The 22,038-nt window shown below is 33.2% G+C and overlaps 4 protein-coding genes across 5 annotated transcripts; 3 read left to right on the forward strand and 1 right to left on the reverse strand.

Moving 5' to 3' along the window:
* Positions 1–730: 730 nt before the first annotated feature.
* Positions 731–4,554, forward strand: LOC120217860 (probable sulfate transporter 3.4). Its single transcript, XM_039214887.1, has 9 exons — positions 731–1,069; positions 2,319–2,367; positions 2,452–2,659; positions 2,741–2,912; positions 3,180–3,245; positions 3,361–3,474; positions 3,571–3,687; positions 3,869–4,282; positions 4,360–4,554. The coding sequence occupies exons 1-9, from the start codon at positions 731–733 to the stop codon at positions 4,552–4,554; spliced, it is 1,674 nt and encodes a 557-aa protein (XP_039070818.1).
* Positions 4,555–6,712: 2,158 nt separating this feature from the next.
* On the forward strand, positions 6,713–9,509 carry LOC120217915 (nuclear pore complex protein NUP50A-like). 2 transcript variants are annotated; one of them, XM_039214939.1, is made up of 3 exons: positions 6,713–6,749; positions 7,807–9,191; positions 9,306–9,509. In XM_039214939.1, the coding sequence occupies exon 2, from the start codon at positions 7,866–7,868 to the stop codon at positions 9,186–9,188; it is 1,323 nt and encodes a 440-aa protein (XP_039070870.1). In that variant the 5' UTR covers positions 6,713–6,749; positions 7,807–7,865; the 3' UTR covers positions 9,189–9,191; positions 9,306–9,509. The 2 variants fall into 2 exon arrangements, with proteins under 2 accessions (XP_039070870.1, XP_039070869.1); XM_039214938.1 differs by having other exon boundaries at positions 9,309–9,509.
* Positions 9,510–12,888: 3,379 nt separating this feature from the next.
* LOC120217965 (pentatricopeptide repeat-containing protein At1g80150, mitochondrial-like) lies at positions 12,889–14,815 on the reverse strand. Its single transcript, XM_039214993.1, has one exon. The coding sequence runs from the start codon at positions 14,316–14,318 to the stop codon at positions 13,092–13,094; it is 1,227 nt and encodes a 408-aa protein (XP_039070924.1). The 5' UTR covers positions 14,319–14,815; the 3' UTR covers positions 12,889–13,091.
* A 1,893-nt stretch (positions 14,816–16,708) lies between these two features.
* Positions 16,709–21,169, forward strand: LOC120217916 (uncharacterized aarF domain-containing protein kinase At5g05200, chloroplastic-like). Its single transcript, XM_039214940.1, has 10 exons — positions 16,709–16,987; positions 17,155–17,297; positions 17,470–17,583; positions 17,880–18,068; positions 18,170–18,325; positions 18,664–18,929; positions 19,031–19,128; positions 19,528–19,706; positions 20,195–20,311; positions 20,855–21,169. The coding sequence occupies exons 1-10, from the start codon at positions 16,783–16,785 to the stop codon at positions 21,032–21,034; spliced, it is 1,647 nt and encodes a 548-aa protein (XP_039070871.1). The 5' UTR covers positions 16,709–16,782; the 3' UTR covers positions 21,035–21,169.
* Positions 21,170–22,038: the final 869 nt, after the last annotated feature.

The following is a 22,038-nucleotide window of genomic DNA, read 5'->3' on the forward strand; positions in this document are numbered from 1 at the left end:
ACTAATAATATTATTCTGTTTTAGTACTTAAACTTTCATTTGTTTCAAAATCATACCTAATGTTGGCATTTTTAATATGTAAATTATATCATTCATCAGTCAACTATCTTCTCACTCCTATTTTGTTCACTAAAGCTTAAAAATTTTCAATTTAACTACTTAACTTTCAAATTGCTCATGTTTTAATCACTAATTTATTTTATTAATAAATTTTATGACATGACATTTTTATTATTTTATTAATATATAATTAAAATAAAAAATTAAATTTGAAAGTTAGAGTGGTTAAATTAGGAGTAATTTGAAAGTTAAGCAATTAAATTAAAAACTTTAGTGACTAAAATAGGAGTGAGAAGATAGTTGAAAGATGAATTATGTAATTTACCCTTAAAAAAGTTCCATGTTATAACAGTTCCGCTAAGTTTTTAACAGTGAGGTACCAAAACAAAACAAAAAATAAACATTAATTATTATTTTGAAACAAATAAAAATTTAAGTATCAAAATGAGATAAAAGTAATAGTTTATGTACTAAATATGTAGTACCCTAAATATTAATAAGGGAATTTTTCACAAGGAAATATATTTTTAACTATGATGGAAAAAGACAACATTACCCTCAGTAAAGCAAAAGCGAGGCTTTCATTTTTGACTTGGCCTATAAATTCCAAGCCATGCTTACTTTGTTCTCCACCAAAATATTTGCTAAACAGTAGGAAGGAACAATAAAAATGGGTGTAAATTCTAACAGCATTGAAGGTTTCCCTAACAATGGTGGAACTGCAACAACTGTGGAGGTTTCAGTAGCAGCTGAGGCAACAATGGAGATACACCATGTTTGCCTGCCTCCAAAGAAATCTACTTTCCAGAAGCTAAAACACAGTCTGTCTGAGATATTTTTCCCCGATGATCCTCTCTACAGATTCAAGGGCCAAACATGGCATAAGAAACTGGTTTTGGGACTTGAGTGTTTGTTCCCAATACTACAGTGGGGCTCTCACTATGATCTCAAGCTGTTTATGTCTGATATCATTTCTGGTCTCACCATTGCTAGCCTTGCAATCCCACAGGTAACTCATGAACCCTATATCACGATTTGTTTGTTGCCCCAAATTTTCATTTTTCTTAAACTATACCTATATTTAAATAAGTATTAGTCACTTTGGCCCCTATTATTTTTTCTAGAATATTTTAGTCCGATGTTTCATTTTGAAATAAAAAGACTCTTTTACATAGAAATTATTAGTCAACAAACTGTCAATGATACAGAATTAGAGCTTTTTGACCATAAAATGAAACATTTGAGATCAAAGTGCTCCAAAAAGAAAGAATAAGGGGTAAAGTAACCATTTAGTCAAAAGTTAGGACTTTTTTATCCTAAAATGAAACGTTGGGGGTCAAAATACTCCAAAAAAACTAAAGACTAAAATAACTATTTAGTTAAACATTAAAGTCATTTTTTGACATTATGCTATTTAAATATAAGTTCAAGGTACGATCCATCATTTATAACGGATATATACTCGTGTTTACGTTCGAATTCGAGTAACATAGTCTCTTTCACGGGTTTAATCAAATAAATGGAAAAATAATGGACAAGTTTCTGAATATATTCCACATTCTTTTGGATCATTAGAGTGGCTAATCTTTAAAAAATCATCAGTGAAATGAGTAAGTGTAACTTGCGTGAACTGGAGTTTTGTTTGTATAGATTTTAATAATACTATGAATTTGTTTTTCTTATTGAAATATTCTATGTCTTAAAAAAAACAAAAAATCATGTTGGTTGTGTCTGAATATGATATTTATTCTCAAATAGTCCATCGTCATGTGAAATTCACTGTCTTGTTGTAGCTGATATTATGTTAAATCAGTCATGTTTCCGATCAAGATTATTATTTTTAATAACGTATAATATTAAAATTAACCCTCAATATTTATTAAAATGATCATTTTAATTTTTTTAACATTTTAACTTAACGTTTCATTTTAGAATAAAAAGGTCCCTAACATTGGATCAAATAATCATTGGCTCTTTTTTTCTTGAGCATTTTGGTTTCAACGTTTTATTTTATGGTAAAAAGACTCATGTTTTAGAGCGTTAATTGTTTGTTAAGTAACAATTTCCATCTATATATGGGTCTTTTCACCCAAAATGAAACGTTATGGCTAAAATGTTATAAAATGATTATTTAATCAAACTTTTAGAGTTTTTTTTTTACAATTTACCTTTTACTAAATCATTCATTCTTTTAAAAAGAAACAATTTTTTTAAAAAAATACTCCTGGTAAGGTGATCATTTTTTTTTTGGAGTGCAGGGAATCAGTTATGCAAAACTTGCGAATTTGCCACCTATCGTGGGATTATGTTAGTATCCGAACAAAAACGATTATCATTTAGTGGAATGGATAAATGCAAAGAAAAAATTAAGTTGCCATTAATTTCATGCAGATTCAAGCTTTGTTCCACCATTGATTTATTCAGTCCTGGGGAGTTCTAAACATCTTGCTGTTGGTCCAGTGTCCATTGCATCCTTAGTAATGGGCACAATGTTGAGTGAAAATGTGTCTCCTGTTGATGACCCTATTCTTTACCTTAAACTGGCTTTCACTGCCACTTTCTTTGCTGGTTTATTTCAGGCATCTTTGGGGGTTTTAAGGTAATCTTTTATTTGTATTCGACCGGAATCCGACGTTATACTGAATTAGTGTTTTAATGGATTCGGATTTATGGTTTACAGATTGGGGTTTGTGATTGATTTTCTGTCCAAGGCGACCCTTGTTGGATTCATGGCTGGTGCTGCTGTCATTGTGTCATTACAGCAGCTCAAGGGACTGCTTGGAATTGTTCATTTCACTTCCAAAATGCAATTGATTCCTGTTTTGAAATCTGTATTTCACCACAGAGAAGAGGTAAGTGAGTGTCTTCATCAATGTTGCTTTAACTTGTCATATTTTTGAACTACTTGTGTCCGAAATTTGTATCAGACTCGTATTTGGATACGAGTACGGAATATGATCCTTAAGGACTCTTTAAATACATGAATCCTAGAATAAAATTGAATACTTAAGTTCGACACGAACTAATATCCGACACTCGTACTCGAATTTCCAAAGATTAAGTTTTACTCTGGAAGAAATGTGCAATGTGGTAAAAATATTGGTTGAATTTTTATGCAGTGGTCCTGGGAAACTATTGTAATTGGATTCAGCTTCCTGTTGTTTCTGTTGACAACAAGGCATATTGTAAGTACCTCTATTTTACCAACAAAACCGAACGGATCCGAATCGATAGAATCCGGTTTGGGTCGTCTCCATTGTTAGCTCTTTAAAGTTTTGATGTTTGAAACACATGATGCAGAGCATGAAGAAGCCGAAGCTTTTCTGGATATCAGCAGCTGCCCCATTAACATCAGTGATTCTCTCAACCCTGTTGATCTTCTGCATTAAATCAAAAGCTCATGGAATCTCAATTGTAAGAACTTATACTATGATTCTACTTTATATATATATATATATAATAACATCTTTTAGAAACATGTTCACCAAATCTATCTATTTTCTTTCACAGATTGGCCACTTGCAGGAAGGTTTGAATCCATCTTCATCCAACATGATATACTTTAATGGCCCATATCTGGATTTAGCTATCAAAACTGGCATTGTCACTGGGATACTATCCCTTACTGTAAGTTTACCAGCACTTCCACCGGTATATTCGAAAAATTTTCAAAGTTTTTTATGTATTCGGAGGATTATATCTTGTACCTATGTCCGCTAATGCATTGAATGATAATGCTAAACGTTAATACGCTAAAAAATGAAGAGTCGGAGTAACATAATACTGATTTGTATAAACACTTTTGCAGGAAGGGATTGCAGTGGGAAGGACATTTGCTTCTCTAAAGAACTATCAAGTTGATGGAAACAAGGAAATGATGGCTATCGGTCTCATGAACATGGCTGGTTCTTGCACTTCATGTTATGTTACAACAGGATCGTTTTCTCGATCTGCAGTAAACTGCAATGCTGGTGCACAAACGGCGGTCTCGAACATCGTATTAGCGACAGCGGTGGTGGTGACTCTGCTGTTTCTGATGCCACTCTTTTATTACACCCCGAATGTGATCTTAGCAACCATCATCATAACAGCAGTGATAGGGCTCATTGATTATGAGGCTGCTTACAAATTGTGGAAAACCGACAAACTCGATTTCTTGGCCTGTATCTGTTCCTTCTTTGGGGTTCTTTTCGTTTCCGTTCCTCTGGGACTTTCCATTGCAGTAAGTCTTTTGCTTTCTTCTCTTCTCTTCTCCTAGTTTACCAATAATTTCACAATGATTCGGCCTGAAAATTGCAGGTGGGAGTGTCGGTATTCAAGATCATGTTGCATGTAACCAGGCCAAACACTGTAATATTGGGGAACATTCCAGGAACACACATATACCAAAGCCTCAACCGGTACAGAGAAGCTTCAAGGGTTCCTTCGTTTCTCATAGTAGCCATTGAATCTCCAATATACTTTGCAAATTCAACTTATCTGCAAGAAAGGTAATTTCCTCAATTCGTTTCATATTTTAGCAGATTTCTTGTAGAGCAAGGCAAATGGCTTGCCTGACTGAATGCTAGTTTTGTTTGTTTAAAGGATGCTAAGATGGGTTCAAGAGGAGGAAAAAAGCATTAACGCAAACCATGGAAGCACTTTGAAATGTATCATTATTGACATGACTGGTAAGTTTCTCCATAAACCCTTCTTTAAAGGATTCATATTCGAACAGTTACACCTGCAGAGTGTATGTACGTTGTCAATAAATCAAGAAAAAAATCGCAAACGGAACATAAACATCATATATCATATGGGTTTATATGAATTTCCTACTGTATTTAGCTAACAGTAATGCAATATTCTCAGCTGTGACAGCCATAGATACAAGTGGGATCGACATGGTATGCGAACTAAAGAAGATGCTGGACAAAAGATCACTTCAGGTAAATCACCCAATGAATTTTTCGATCTTCGTTTAGCTTTTGAGAAGCTGATATGGTTAAATATTCCATTAATGAAGCTAATCTTGGTAAATCCTGTGGGAAGTGTGATGGAGAAAATGCATCAATCGCATATCTTAGATTCATTTGGAACGAATTCATTGTATCTCACAGTTGGGGAAGCAGTGGATGACATTTCAGCTTCATGGAAGACTCAACCATGAATTACATTGTAGAGAAGACAACTGAAATCAGTGAGAGAAAGATTATGAAAGCTAATCTTATCATGATGAGAAATCGAGAAGATTATACTGAGGAGATTAAGGGGATTGCGTCGAGTCAATTTCTCTTACTTAGGAACCATACAAACCGCTTGATATAATGCCCCAAAATCTTAAATAAGGACTAAATTGAAAAGCTAAAAAAATAATAGTCTTTAATATGTTTTATTTTCTATTCGTTCATATAAGTATGTTTCAAGTTAGTTATGAATGTGTGATATGTATATTAGCGTGGTATAATATAATGTGTTATATGTAGTTAGTATATGGTTCGAAATTAATTAAATCTTCTAGAATATAATTTGAGTTTCAAAACCAGAAAATAAATATTATTATTTTTTATTTTGTTATAAAATGAATATCGCGCCATTAGTTGTCATTAAACATTATTAAAGGGATAAGATAATATATTGAATCAATAGATAATATTTTATTTTGTCCCTAGAAAATTTTATTTTAATATTTTCAATATTTCTAAATAGCAATTTTAGAAAATTATTTTTATTTTTAAAATTATTGTCACAAGAAATATAATATTCATCATTAAACATTATTATAAGTTAAAGGGAGGACATGAGTGTAAGTAATGAAAGATTTTTTTTAAAATTATGATTTATGTAAACTTTTTTCAAAATTATAAATTTGAGAATTTTTTCATAAATCATAATTGTAAAAAATAATTTACAGTTTTACAAATATCTTATAAATTTGTAAATATTTAAAAATTAAATTATTATTTCAAAATATTACAAAATATTAAAATAAAATTTTAAGTATAATTAAGGGATAAAATGAGATATTATTTATTAATGTAAATATTATATTACTTTTAAATGTAGTAAACAAGCTAATGTTCATTTTATAATAAAATTAAAAGTTTAATATTTATTTTATAATTTTTAAAAATTCAATAATAAATTTTGTTGGTCAAATATATATAATTAAAAATATTAAAATATAATTTAATAATTATTTATATATTTTATTTATTTATACAACAATTCCTTCGATATGTTAGAATGCAAAAAATAGTTAAATATATTTTTTTGTAGTAAATAAAAAAATAATTAAGAAAATATTAAAAGATTTACTATTATCCTTAGAAATTTTGAGTTTGAGTTATAATAAAATATAAACGTTTATTATCAATTGATTGAGAGTCTTTGAACATATATTACATTTTATTAATCTTAGATTTAACAAAAATAAATATAAAGGAAATATTAAAATCAGACATAATGATAAAATCCAATAATGATAAATTAATATAGTGATATAAAATGAAAAGGTGTATTTTTTTTGTTGATAAATTTAAAAACAAAAAAGGGAAAAATAATTATAAAAACTCTGGGGTAGGAAGGACGATGGCATTTCCATATCCAACCTCATTATATATTTCATTTCATAATTTATATTTTAAAAATCTCCTTCGGATCTCTCTCGTCTCTCTCTCTCTCTCACTAGGGTTTTGCCTCTGCTCTTTTTGTAAGTCGCCAATCCATTCTCTCTTCTTCTTTTTTATCTAAATCTTCAATTTCTTTTACATTTATGTTTGGTTTTTTTTGTGATTTCTGCTTTTTATAATTATATTTTGCTTACGAAATGAGGTCTACCTAGTTTGTTTGGGTTTTTTTTTTGAGATATTATTGAATACTCATGTTATGGAAAACGTCAGATTAATGTTATGGTAGCTTTTGTAAACGAAAGGAAATAGTTATAATATAGGAAGAAGTTAACCCTTCTATTTTTTATTTTCTCTGCTTTAGCTGAAAGAGTGTCATTTCTATATTGCGTTTGATGTTTAAACTGGGAAAATTATTCTTAAGGTTGCATCTGTTTTATGTTAAACCCCTAGAAAATCGGGTTTCTCCCTTTTTTTAACCCCAAAAAGTATGTTTATATGATAATGTAAAGGGCTCCCCCCCCCCAAATTTAAATTGTTAGGTTATGTTATTGGATCTTCCATTACATATTTTTCTGTTTGATTTCGTGTTAAATCTTCGAATGTGCTGATACCGGTGCTGGTTGGCCAACTTCTGCTTTTAAACTTCAATATTCATTGTTTGATTCTTTTTTACATGTTCCTTTGATTATTATCATATGGATTCTATCATGTTTTCTTTTCCATTTTCTTTTATATATTTTGGCTGTTTTATAGATAATAAGTAGTTTGAGGGAAATTGTAATTCTTAATTATAAGCTGAATAATAAAAAAGTGAAATGCAGAAAATGACATAAGTGGTGGGCAGTGGGTATTAATTTTTGAATATATGCTTGTCTCAGTGTTCTGTTTTATTGTGATTGATTGATGGACTATGCTCCATTCATATGTTTTAACGAGATTTTTACTGAAATCTGGGTATATTTTGTCTATGTATTGGTAAATATCTGTAGCTGTCACATAATTTTAGGTGAACTAATGTTCCATGCTCTTGCAACCGTTCCTTCACATTTCTCGCTGTCCACTTTTATGGTATAGTGAGAAACTAAAATTTGTTTTCTGATAATTTCGTTGGATCTAACATTTCTGACGATCTTCAGATATCCTAGCTTGAACAAAAAAAATCCTCAAGTTTTAGTTTATTGGCTTCTTGCTGCAATGGGGGATGCAGAAAATGCCCTTCCACCTTCAAAGAAGAGGGCTGCTGGAAGAGAGATTTCTCGGGATAACCCTGGGCTTGATGATGAAGAAGATTCTTCTGAACAAGAGACTGGAACATTTAAGAGGGCTAGTGAAGAAGTTTTGGCAAACAGACGAATAGTCAAAGTTCGCAGAAATCAAACTTCTACTGCCTCACCCAATCCTTTTTCTGGGATTCGCTTAGTTCCCCCTTCTGGACAAACTGTTGCTCCTGCTGCACCTAGTGCAGCCCATGAATCTGGCACAACCACCACTCAGGTTACAGCTGCTGCACCAATTTCCAGTGAGAAAGAGGTTTCTGATGAAAACGACATTAACAAATCTGAAAAGAGTGAAGATGGAAATAATCATCTGTCAGAGAAAAAAACTGATGAAACAGGGTCTGAGCATGCAAGTGAGAATATTAAGCAGTTGCAAAGTAAGAAGGATGAGCCAGTTTCAGATACCCTTGCTGATAAGGAAAGTGCTGAGGATAAGACCAGTGATGTTGTAAAAGAAGAAACTCAAAAGGAGGCCAATGATGAAAAACCGACTGGAGTTGTTGAGACCAAGGATGAAGATAAGAAAGATGACAAGACTTCAAATGCTGATAACAAAGATAATAGTGAAAGTGCAGATTCAGCTGCAGAAGGTGCATCGTTGAGTTCATTCCAACAGCTTTCTAGTAGCCAGAATGCCTTCACAGGACTAGCCGGCACTGGATTTTCTACTTCTTCATTTTCCTTTGGATCTACTACAAAGGATGGTGGTACAGGTTCATTTGGTTTTGGTCTTTCTGCAAATGGGAACTCTTCCCTCTTCAACGCATCAGGGACCTCAATTGTTTCCAAGAGTGAGGGAAGTGGTTTTCCTGCCATGCAGGAGGTTCCGGTTGAGACGGGAGAAGAGAATGAGAAAGTTGTATTCTCTGCTGATTCAGCACTGTTTGAATTTATAGATGGAGGCTGGAAAGAGCGTGGGAAGGGAGAACTTAAGGTGAATGTCTCAACAACTGGGGCTGAAAGAGCAAGGTTGCTCATGAGAGCTAGAGGAAATTATAGATTGATTCTAAATGCAAGTCTTTACCCGGATATGAAGCTGACAAATATGGACAAGAAAGGTATCACTTTTGCTTGCATGAATAGTACTGGGGAAGAGAAAGAAGGGCTGTCTACGTTTGCATTGAAGTTCAAGGATGCTTCCATAGTCGAAGAGTTCCGTGTTGCTGTAATGGTACACAAGGGTAGCTCTGTCACTGTTGTGAAGACACCCGAAAATTCCCCTAAAGCGACAGAAGCTTGAAAGGTATCTCCCTTAGATCTCTCTATCCTGAACTTGCCATTTGCAGTTGTCCTTCTTCGTTATGGAAGTATCAATGCTTGGACATGCTTTAATTATTCCTATTCTCTTTATATGCAGCAGAGTCCTAGTCAACGGAGACCAATCCAATCCGTTTTTGATTGCTATAAATCGTGTATGTAGGAGAGTCAATAGAGACCCATCCAGTTATGAACTACGTAGTTTGCGGGAGAATGTTTAAAGCTTTTTCTTTTTTCATGGTGTCAACCATGGAATTAAACTTGATGCTCTGCCAAGCGATCAATATTACCTTATTGTTTACCATAGCTGTGCCATTGATATGGGATAGATATGAATTGCAGTGAAATATATTTTTCAAAATTTGCAGGAGTAAAAGTGCGGATTTAGTAAAAATTTGAAACGAATTGAACCACGTAATTTACTTTGGATCAATTTTTTGATTTTCTCAAATTTATTATTCAGCACTATATCTTAGTAACATGTCTGGGAAGCTAATCAAACAAGAACTACTCTTCCAACTTCTTCATTCGTATTTGACCTACGCCTCACACGACACGAGTATTGGAATATAATTCATCCTCCGCAGCACATGAGAAAGCTAAGACAGTTTTGGCCTTTTGGGATATGATCATCCATACACGTTAAAGAATGCTTATTAAAATATTACGGTTCAAATTATGCCTTTTTTCACGGCGCTTAATTTTTTTTTAAAATCAAAATAGTTTTCTAATATTTTTAATATTACCATTTTAGGTGGTAGGTGTTTATTCGGTTGGGATTGTTAAAAGAACACCGTCCTCTGTTCAAAATATGACACATGATGAATTTATAATTTTTAAAAAAATTTATTTTAAATTTTATAAAAAATCTGTTTTTTTTCCCGGAAGATCTCAAATTTCTTGAAAATCTCAAAAATAAAAAATCAAATCTCCTAAAATCGAAATACCCAAATTCTAATGTTTTCCTCCTCCAATCGTCCCTTCTTCCTCCGTGTAAACTCGCCGTCAACGACTATGACATGATCTTTGACGGCAGCTACTGCATCCTTCTTCCTCCAATTAATGGATGAATGCTATTTCTCACCCACGCGTGGGGCCTAACAATCACACTGCTTGGCAATTCCCAAAACGTTGTACGCTTTTCCATGTTTCTGTATCCATTTGGAATGGCATGGCCATAGCAACATGGTATGTTCTCCAACTGGATTTGGATTTGTCGGAATGCCCTTATCGTCGTTGGCGACAAGTTTTCGACGGAGGGGAAAGAGGAAAAGGGGAGGCTGAAGGAGAAGAGATGAGAGATTTGAGCATTATGATTTTTTTTGTAGGTATTACAATTTTAGGGATTTAGATAATTGAAGCGACAAGGACATCAATGAGTGGGCGATGGCGATAATTGAGATTTTGAAATTTTTAGAGTTCATTTTTTCTAGAAAAAAAAATGAGTTGTTTTGTTAAAATAAACATTTTTAATTTTTTAAAAAATAATAAGAAATTATAATCAATGCCACATGTCAAGATATAAATTGATAACGGTTTTTTTAATGTAGGTTACAAATTATACATTCAGGGGGTGTTTGGTTCAAGGATTGTGGGATTCCCATGGGATGGGAATCCCACATTCCCATGTTTGGTTGGCCGGGAATCTCATTCCCGATAATGTTTTATTACCAATAGTAGATTTTTTAGGGTATATTACTGAGAATGTCATTACCTCCCTTCCCTTAGGTATTGTAATATTACCGACTTTTTGGACTAAAATACTCTTAAATTTTTATTTTTTTTCAAAAATATCCATCTCCTGTAATTAAATAATAAAAATTCTACGAAGGTTAAATTACAAATTTATCCTTAAATTATTTTAGATTTACAAAAAAAATCTATAATTAAAATTTTATATGAAGTCAGAGATTAAATATTTTTTTACCCTTTCATTAAACTTTTTTTATATTTTTAATTTGTAAAAAAATTATATAAATATTATGAATTTAATTTTTTAAAGAAAATATATAAATATTTTACAATTTGTAATATTATACAAATATATAATAAGGACAATTTGGTCAAATATACATTTTAATACTTTTTTATTCTTTTAAACAAATACGGTAATCTTACATTCCTACTAAACCAACCAAACACAAAATACAACATTCCCAGTAATCTTATTCTCTGGTAATATTTTATTCCCACTGGTAATCTTCCATTCCGTGAACCAAACGCACCTTTAAAATAATAATATCGGAAACACTAGACATCTACTTTGACAAAAAACAAATTTAAACGCCTAAAATGGAAAAGATACATAGTTTGCCTAAAAAAACACTTAACTGATCATGCCTATGTACAACACAAATACTGGTATCCCAGCTCCTACTCAAGTCTAAGTGAGATGTGGAACAAGACAGATATTCATCAATCTTTCAGAACCCTTTTTCTTTTTTCAAGTAAAGAACAATGCAGGATTATTTCAGAAAGATAAAAGGAGAAACAAAAGATAAAAGTTTCGTTCGTGAAAGAATCCATTAAAGCATAAAAAGAACAAGCTCCTCAGATCTTCCACTTTTTTCTTATTAAAAAGAAAACCCGCCGTTCTGATAATCATAGTCAGAATGCTCTTCCTAATCTCTATAAAAGATTCAGAAAAGCTAGAAAACTCCTTCCCCAAACCCCCATTAAAAAAAAACAATTGCGACAGTGGTTTAGGCTTGAACCACAACATGCCTTATCTTTTTCGTCTTTTAAGGACCGAGTTTCACTGGAGGCGCAGAGCAGGACTGAAACAGATCCCAGATGTTTTCCAGTCTTGCAGTCTCTTTTTTGAAAAATTAGTAGGATGAACCCTGTAGTTATTCTCCTAATAAAGAACCCTTCTTAGAGCCTTGAAATGCACATAAATGGAAGAAACCAATCTCAAATGTTTAATAATATAGCAGGCAACAGAAGACGTCGATTAAGAATGCATCATAGCGTGCACCTAATCCTCTGAACAATACAAAATGTGTATCACAATAAGCTTGCAAGAGAAATACAAATAAAATCTTCGTTATTGCATTATGGATCTTTCTTTAGTAAAGAGTGGTACACCATAAGAACCTGCCACATAAAACAAAATGATAAAAGCATGATACTCACAGGTCTGGCATCTGGCCGATAACTAATTTGGAAGAGTCTTCCTTATTTCCATGGCCATTCTTCATCATTAAAGCTGAAATATTTACTAAAGTCAACACCTAAGAATCAAAGTATCGACAAATCAGAACTTGGAATTTTCTAAGGTAATTATCATGTTCTGAGCAGGATATTATTTGCCTATTAAGAACCAAGCTTAATATGAAAAGTGCATTAGCAGAGGCATAGAAGACAAAAATAATGGTTCTTGTAGTCTAAAATCTAGAAAGAGGAATTGGCTGTCAGTTTCATGTTGACAAGGAGCAAATGCATAACTCCAAGAAGCAAAGATATAATGTTTATGGATCATCAAACACCACAATTCAGATGCATTCTTCATTCAGACAAAAATGGAATCAAAAATCCAAAACAGTTTAGCAACCATCTTTTGTTATACAAAGAGAAATAAAAGTTGCAAGCAAAAGAGCTCCATGTGTAAAAAGGGCAATAAAAAAGGATAGAGAAGAGATCGCATGATGACTTACGAGAATTATTTCTATTCTCCTTGAGAATTCTCATTCATCACGGACTTATTGAGGTGGTACAACAAATTAATTGAAATGAAAATGGAAACTGCCCTTGCTTTGATATTAACAGAAAGAAATTATATCTTCAATTAGTTCTGTGAAACTACAACTGCATGGAGTAAAAGAAATTATCAAAATATTTTTAATCTGTGTTTATACTTCAATCAAACTGGCCCTTTTTCAAGTCATCATCCTGATTTAAGCTTCATTAAAACCAATTGCAAAGAATACAATTGAGTTGAGGAAAAAGGCGGTATCCGACTTCTAACCAATGTCATTATCATCTTAGCCTTACCCAGTTGCCCATTTTTCACAAGGCCTTGAAGCAATGAATGAATAGTATCCACATTTGGAAACCATTTCTTGCTCATGCAGTCTTTACACCTTGTATAGGCCAAATTGTACTCCCCTCCCTTGCAGAGATAATGAATCATGGTCTGAAAAATCTTAACATTGATCTTGTATTCACTACAACATTCTAGAGAAGAATAAACCCTTTTAGCCATTTCAAGATAACCGGCCTGGCAAAAACCTTTGATTACCAAATTGTATGTGACCTCATCAGGGTCTATCCCAGTTTTCTGCATTAAACGCATTGTATCATTTGCTTGCCATGCCCGCCTCCTATTAATCAAATACTGGACCCTAACATTAAAAGTTGCAAGATTAGGTCTGCACCCCTTATACACCATAAGATTCCACAACCCATTCCCAATCTCGCACCGGTTTTTCTTATAAGATGCTGATATAAGAGTTGTGTAGGTAATAACATCTGGATTTATTCCCAGCTTTTCCGTCTGTCCCATGACCAAATATGCGCTATCCAGGGAATCCATTTCACACAATGCTTTGGTAACTATATTGATTGTATATGCATCCAATTCAATATCAAATTTTGATTTTGCATTGGTAACAAACTCCTCGATAGCTCTTATATCATGAGTCTGAATCATAACCATAAGCGCAGCATTGAAAGATTTAACAGTTCTCTTACATCCATACAAGTGCATATCATAAAAAGTATCAATAGCATGCTTTACCATCCTAGCCTTACCATACAACATTATAATCCTCATAATGAAGCCTTCTCGCCTTCCCTGAGGAAGAGTTTTCTGGTGCTCGAGTAAATGCTCAATGTAATCAAAGCGACGTGCCCCAGCTAATCGATCAACTATATCTTCAAACACAAACTTGTTTTCGATGACAACTTTATTGTGGGCATTAGCCTTGAATAAAGCAAATAGCTTATCAGGGTCCCTTTCAGCTTTCAGTTTGGAAAGGGCACTTTCTTGTAAAGGTAATGCCTTTGGTGTCTGCTTTGAGCAAGCTACAGAAGTACTAGTTTTCGACGCAATGGCAGCGGGGGCGACAGCAGCAGCATGACAGATTCTGCGAATTGGTCGCAGAGGTAACATGTTCCAGTATCTTCTCACCCATAAGACACCAATGTAACCAAATCCTTTTCACCCGTTTCAACAAAACGGAGAATCCCAGAACCATGAATCCAGCCAATGCACAAAAACACTAAGACGACTTTCATCAAACAAAATATAACCAGATACCAAAAACATTTCTTCAAGGAATCATCATCAACAAGTCCACAGAAGCATGACACCCAAATATTGAAAATAGAACCAGGTGCACAATCTTGAATAACTAGAAGAACCCAGACACTAGATCACCCAAAATCTTAAAATTATAAGGTGCTAAGTATAATCCAAAGAAGCAACCCTTTCCTTTGATAGAAAAACAAAGACTTGAAGCGGATAAATATGCTGAAACAAAAGAAAAAAAAGTTAGAAAGGATCTGAAAGAGAGCTGGCCATTGCTTTCTACTGGTTGTTGGAGGATTTGAGGGGCGGGAGGTGGGGGTTCTGGGGTTTAAGTTTTGCCATTTTAGTTGGGAGTTCAGAGTGGTAAGCGTGGACCTCTATGGGTGTTTTGATTTAATGGATCTGAATTCTATACCGTGTCTAAATACGGGCCTCGAAAATAGTGCAACTTTCTTATGTGTGTTTGGATGAGGAATGTGAAATTTTCGGGAATATGAGATTCTCATGGGAATGAAATCCACATTTTTTCGTTTGGTTAGGTCGTGAATCTCATTCTCGGTAATGAAATATTACTAGTAGTGGATTTTTTGGGGTATATTATCGGGAATGTCATCACCTCATTTTCTTTAGGTATTGTTGGATTAACGACGTTTTGGACTAAAATGCCCTTAAATTTTTATTTTTTTAAAAAATATTTTTCTTCTGTCATTAAATAATAAAAATTCTACGAATGTTAAATTACAAAATTATCTTTAAATTATTTTAGATTTTAAAAAAATATATATAATTAAAATTTTATATGAAGTTCAGGAGTTAAAATAAAATTTTACCCTTTCATTAAATTTTTTTTATATTTTTAATTTTGTAAAAAAATTATATAAATATTATGAATTTAAACTTTTTAAAGAAAATATATAAATATTTTTCAACTTGTAATATTATACAAATATATAATAAAGATAATTTGGTTAAATATACATTCAAATAATCTTTTATTCCTTTAACCAAACACGGTAATCTTACATTCCTGCTAAGCCAACCAAACACAAAATACAATATTCCCTGGTAATCTTACATTCACACTGATAATTTTACATTCCGTGAACCAAACGCACCCTTAAGGTTTGTTTGTTTCATCTAATTTATTTTAGATGAAATATTTATTAATTAATGTAATTCATTTTCTTCGTAATTTTTTTTATATTTTTTATATTTTTTTCATTTTAAAGTATAAGTAAAATAATATTATTTTATATATATTTTTTTGTTTAATACGAGCAATAAACTAAAGCTATAGTCATCTTGAACCATTGTGAATATTATATGATATTATTTAATTATTCATGTTGTGAGTGATAACCAATGAAGGAAGATTTTGGTTGAATTTAGTGATTAAATTAATATTTTATTTAAAGTGTAGAGGTTAAAATAATATTTCATTTGAAAATTATTACATTTAAAGTTTAAGGGTCAAATTAAAAAGTAGCCTCTTTTAATTAACATGACACGTTATCAGGCTAACGTAAGTGAATGACTCATTGACCAAATATAACAATTGATAATATGACAAAAATTTAATAAATTAATAACGCAAGTGACCGAAATATACATTGTTTTAAATTTGATGAGCAAAAATGTATAAATATAAAAATAAAGTGATTAATCCGACAAATAATCCTACTAATAATTCATAATAATATTATTTTAATATTTAATTTTGTGACATCAATATATAGGTAAAAAAGGTTTAAATACACCATTACCCGAATTATACATTTTCTATTGAATTATTTCTTAAAACTGAAATCGTTATCTCATTTATTTATGTGATTTTATTTTGGTCACCAAACTATTTAATTTTTTAAAATCATCTTTATTTCGTTTTGATCATCTAATTTGATTTGATATGTTTTTTAAATTTATAAAACTTATCTGTATGACATTTATTTACTCGACACGTAAATTTAATTTATAATAATAAATAATATCATGATGTAAATAATAAATAACGTATATAATAAGATGCCCCGATAAATATTTTTGGGGTATTTCGATAAAAAAAAAACTATATAGTTAAGCCAAAAGAAAAACTAAATCTAAAGCGACAACCTTGGCAGTACATCTATCATTCATTCCGATTCGACTCAACAAGTCTACTGATACTGTCCACCAACTGCCATACCACGTGGCAACAGCTGTGTCATACTTTATGCATCTTTGAAACGCTACAACAAGGCAAGAGCCGTCTGTTGATAACCCTTTCTGGCTTCTAACCCAAACTTCCACCCTCCCCTGCTCCGCTCTTTCTTTTCTCTGCAAAACTAAAATGGCAGTTTCATCATTTAGAAGCGGGCGTTTACCCTTTTATCATCACCCTCAGCTGCCTAGTAAAGCTTCTACTCCAAGATCTGCTGTTTCCTTTAAGAAGCTAAATGGGTGTTTCAATTCCACCTCCAAGTTCAGGGCTTTCCTTCTTTTTGCCCAGTACTCTCAATCATCTCAACAAGATCGTTTCTCCTCTCGCCTCCAAAGTAAGTACCCAGTCTTCCCCCTTGTTTGCTGCACCATTATTCAATCACCCGTCATTCTCTTATACTCTTTAATTACCACTCTCCTTTATCTTTCTCTTTGATTTGGATTTCCTTTATCTTTCTCTTGCTGTTAGATATTGATAGTTTTGTGTTCATGTGGTTATCAGGTAGCCTTGAGAACTTACCTAAACTGTTGGAGGATATTGTCCAGACATCTATAAGCACTGGTCCCCGAGGAGCTTTCAGGCTAGCTCAAGGTATTCAAGCATTTGTTGGTGTTGGTGGGGAATGGCTTGCTGATGTCTCTAGGGTATTTCTTCTCTTCTTTCTTCTATCTTTTCAAAGGTGCCGGATTCTAGTAGCTGCGTCCGTATGGTGTATGCATGTCAATAGGATAAGAAATTTTTGAACAGATACTACTTGTAATCACTCTAGACTGTTAAAAAAACCCTTAATTGATTGATTCTTCTAAATTCATGCAGTCCACAAATGAACCTACTGGAATACCATCTCAATTGCAGCTGGGGTTGCTTTCACCGCTTTACCTAAGGAAATTGTTTGAACGTATGGGTGCAACCTATATCAAATTAGGCCAGGTGAGTTTTATGATTTATTTATGTCTTTTCTGCCCAAGATTCTTACCGATCATAAACTGCCTGGTGGAACTTATATGGTATTGTTGCTCTTTGATACCATGTTACAGTTGTTCAGTTTCTTTGATATGTTGCCGGTGGTGTCATCTTAATTTTGGTAATATTTCCAAAAGAAAGGAGTTTCCGCATTAACCTTTACTGAATATAATTGATTCTATTGTCGTTTTCATATCTTTTGGTTAAACTTTTTGTGTAAAATGTTATGTAACCATTGCTCATCTAAGATTACATTTTGCCAGTTCATAGCATCTGCACCGACACTATTCCCACCAGAATATGTTGAGGAGTTCCAAAAATGTTTCGACAAAGCTCCTGAAGTTCCATTTGAAGATATTCAATCAATATTACGTCAAGAATTAGGGAGACCAATTGATAGCGTTTATGAATATATTAATCCAACACCAATTGCTTCGGCCTCTATAGCACAGGTCTTAATCTTTTCTTTAATGCCTTTTTGTCCCCAGAATTACTTATATTTTATGGCAGTTGTTTGTAGCTATTGAATCGAACCGTACATTATTGTATCTAGGTACATGGTGCAAGACTTAAAGGCTCCCAAGATGATGTAGTTATAAAGGTATTGAAACCTGGAATTGAGGATATTTTGGTGGCAGACCTGAACTTCATATATCTAGCAGCTCGAATATTGGAGTTCCTAAATCCTGAATTCAGTCGTGCTTCACTGGTAAAAATGATATTGTAAACTTTGAGCTTTCCTGCTTTATTTATTTATATTCGCTGTTCTATCATTTACTTTATGTATTTAAGTTGGAGTGAGGGAGATATTGGAGGTTAAGGTTACCTACTTAGGTATTATTTCACTTATTATTTTTTGGGTCAAACCAGCAAATCATGGATGTTAGCAATGTCTTAACTCAATAGCATGTGCGCTATTAATCTCTGAAACTACAAAAACTTGGGATATCTTTATATTTTATTGCATCCTTTTTCTGTCACTCATTCTTCTTTCAAAGTTCTGACATTTCAAAAACTTTTATTATAAGAATATTTTCCTTTCAGTAGGTTGCCGTTGTTAAAGACATTCGGGAATCAATGCTTGAAGAAGTTGACTTCTATAAGGAGGCTAAAAATATTGAATCCTTCAGGAGATATCTTGAATCCATGGGATTAACAAGACAGGCAACAGCTCCACGAGTGTACAACCATTGCAGCACACGGCGAGTTCTGACCATGGAGAGGCTATATGGAGTTCCTCTTACTGATTTAGACACTATAAGTTCACTTGTCTCTAGCCCAGAGAATAGTCTTATAACTGCACTTAATGTCTGGTAAGACTAGAATGATCGACACACTTTTGAAATTTGAATGTATACCTGTCACAGGAATGTAGTTGAAGCACTAAATGCTGTTGACATGAATAAATGTGCAGGTTTGGTAGTTTACTTGCTTGTGAAACCTTCCATGCTGATGTGCATGCAGGCAATTTATGGTTACTGTTTGATGGTCGCATTGGGTTTCTTGATTTTGGTAAGTTCCTTTTCTCTTTTTGTGTCTAATTATTTCAACTATAGTATAATTTTTTTTATTATAGGGTAAAGGAACATCAGTTACTAATTTGGGATGAAGGATCATACTTAGTTTTTATGCTCTTAACAAATGAGCATGCATGATCATATGCGTTTATTTCACGCAATAAGTTAAGACATTGTTTAATGAGCTGTTATATGTTGGCATACTTTTAAGCATTAACCCAGCCTAAAATGGTTGTATTGACAATGTCGTGTTTAGTCTACATTTTAAAGGAGACACCATTAATTGCACTTGTTGATTTTATATGATTACTATGTTTTATTTCTTTTTTCAAAACCGGTTGTCCATTCATAAAAACAATATTATGTTTTTTCATTAGGTGATTTAAATGTACAGGTATTGTTGGACGAATATCACCAAAGACATGGGCTGCAATGGAAGTATTTTTGGCTTCTATAGCAACTGAAGAGTATGAATCAATGGCATCTGCCTTGACTGAAATGGGAGCAACCAATCAGAATGTCGATACTAAGGCCTTTGCAAGAGACTTGGAAAAGATATTTTCATCTATTCAGGAAAGCAAATGAAACCCGAAAAGCTTACCAAGAAAAAGCGAACAAACAATATCCTTAGAACCACGTGTGCACCCATCACACACACACAGAGAAACAATCACAAAACCCCCCATTTAAACAGATAAATTGCCGTTGACCTAACATTACATTGCCTTGGACCAACAAGTCTTCTTTATTGTTGAATACCCATGGATGATTTATCCACCGGAATTTTGCTATTAATGCACCATCAGAGACTTAAAGCATTACCGTTTCCTTAAACTCAGTAACCATAAATTTTATAGGTATTGTGTCCGTTTAACTGTAAATTTAAATAAAGTTCTGTAGTGGGAAAGTAAAGAACTTTTATTGTCTAGGAATAATGAGGTTATCTTTATTGAAAGATCTACTGAAAGATACTCCTTAACTAATTATCTCTTGTTATGAAGTTCCTGTTCAAGCTTCCCTTGTTCAAATCCTAAATTAGTGCTTCCTTATTATTCATGCAGGAACTTGATACGGAGGTAATTGTTGCCACTGCCCGAGGGACAAATACAAATGCAACTGCTGTCTCTGCAAATATAATTGTCGATGAGCGACAGATGAATGCACTCTTTCTTGATGTGGTAAGTTGTTTTCATATATGAACTATGAAGTTCATTATCCAGATTTTGAAGCCAATACGGAAACGCTACACTGCAATTATTATATCGAAACTTAAATTACATCTATATTTAGATCTTTAATTCTCTTTTGTTAGAGACTCTAGTGTTGCCATGTCTGGTATTTTTGAGAGAGTTGACATGGCATGTTCTAAAAATGTCTAAAGATTGGCATATAAATTTATTGAGAAAAGAAAGCAAGACAAATACACTGACCGGCTCATAACGCCCCCTCTTCTTCATGTCTGCTGTACTACCGGTCTATGAATAACTTGTTGCTACTTTTAGTCCATTTCTCGGTTCTTTTTTAACATTTCAATCAGGCAATAACCGCTCCAATCCTGACCGCATATGGTGACAGATTATTTTTCTGAGTTATAATAAGAGTGGAAGTAAAGGGGAATTGTTAAAAGCCCTTTAAGAGTAATGTCAACCATAATGGATCTTGTTTATGGTGATATTAATATAGGTCGTTTCTATTTTTTTTTTTTTTTTTGCTCTTTGCAGGTTCGGGTGAGTGAGTCATATGGACTGCGATTTCCAAGGGAGTTTGCACTTCTAATGAAGCAACTTCTGTATTTCGACCGGTATACACGGTTGCTTGCCCCCAACATGAACATGCTTCAGGACCAAAGGATAACCATTGTGTCTAATAGACGAAGCAACTACAGGGACAACTTGAGATAGATAATTCTATTTGCTTATATTCCCCTCTTTTATGTATATGCAAAGAACAAAGAATGGGGCTACTTAATGGTTAATAGTTATATTCACTGCATATTGCACAGGCTTGTAGAGAAAGCTGGAAAAAAAATCTTATAATTCTCCGTGTTACTGATGTATTGGTTCCCTAAGAATGCAGGATATATTACAGAAAATCATTTTCGACAAACGCATCATATTTATATGCAGTTTAATTGAAAATAGTTTATTTTTCCTTTTTTGTGGGAAATTGTCAGATATGGGTTGGGAATGTTATGATTGGATGCAAGTCATAGCGATCATATTTGTCATATTCATTTTCCAAGTTTTATGAAATTTCAACCATTTTTAATTTCGTAAATTTAACATTTATTTTATGTTTGCAGAGTTGTAACCATCTCTCTGTTATTTACTTGCTCAATACTGCCAAGGATATCTCCGTTCTGCTTGTAATTTTATTTCTTCTGAGTTGAACCCTTAATTTCCTTTTAGTATAAAAGTAAACAGCTCAATATTTGAGGGGCAAACTCTAAAAACAATTAAGTCAAATGTACCATGCGTAAGGGGGAGTCTCATACCCTAAAGCCTTACTAATTCATGAGCCTTTTCTACTGTTACAACTTGCCAGAAAAATAAAGAACATAGCTTCTATCCGATGCAACAAAAATTACACAGTATTGGAATTGTCATCCAATGCTTCACCGGAATGGACCGAGGTTGAGCCAGATATGGATGATACAATTCCATCTATCAAGTGGCTTGGTGAAGAATATCCCATGAGGCGGTGAAGTGATGTACCTCCACTTCTTGGTGGCAACTCTTCAACTTCCGAGGACAATGGTTCAGTTGAATCAAAAGCTTCCTTTGAGGTTCTATTTTCTCTTTGAGATTGCTTCGAACAAATTCCTTTCTCTGTTTGTAAGAGCTGCAACACGTTTTTAGTATCGATACTGCCATGAGAAACGGGATCTCCATCAGTGGAACAGCTT

The sequence above is a fragment of the Hibiscus syriacus genome, unplaced genomic scaffold, assembly GCF_006381635.1.
Source record: "Hibiscus syriacus cultivar Baekdansim isolate YM2019G1 unplaced genomic scaffold, ASM638163v2 tig00110194_pilon, whole genome shotgun sequence".
In the NCBI taxonomy this organism is placed as follows: Eukaryota; Viridiplantae; Streptophyta; class Magnoliopsida; order Malvales; family Malvaceae; genus Hibiscus; species Hibiscus syriacus.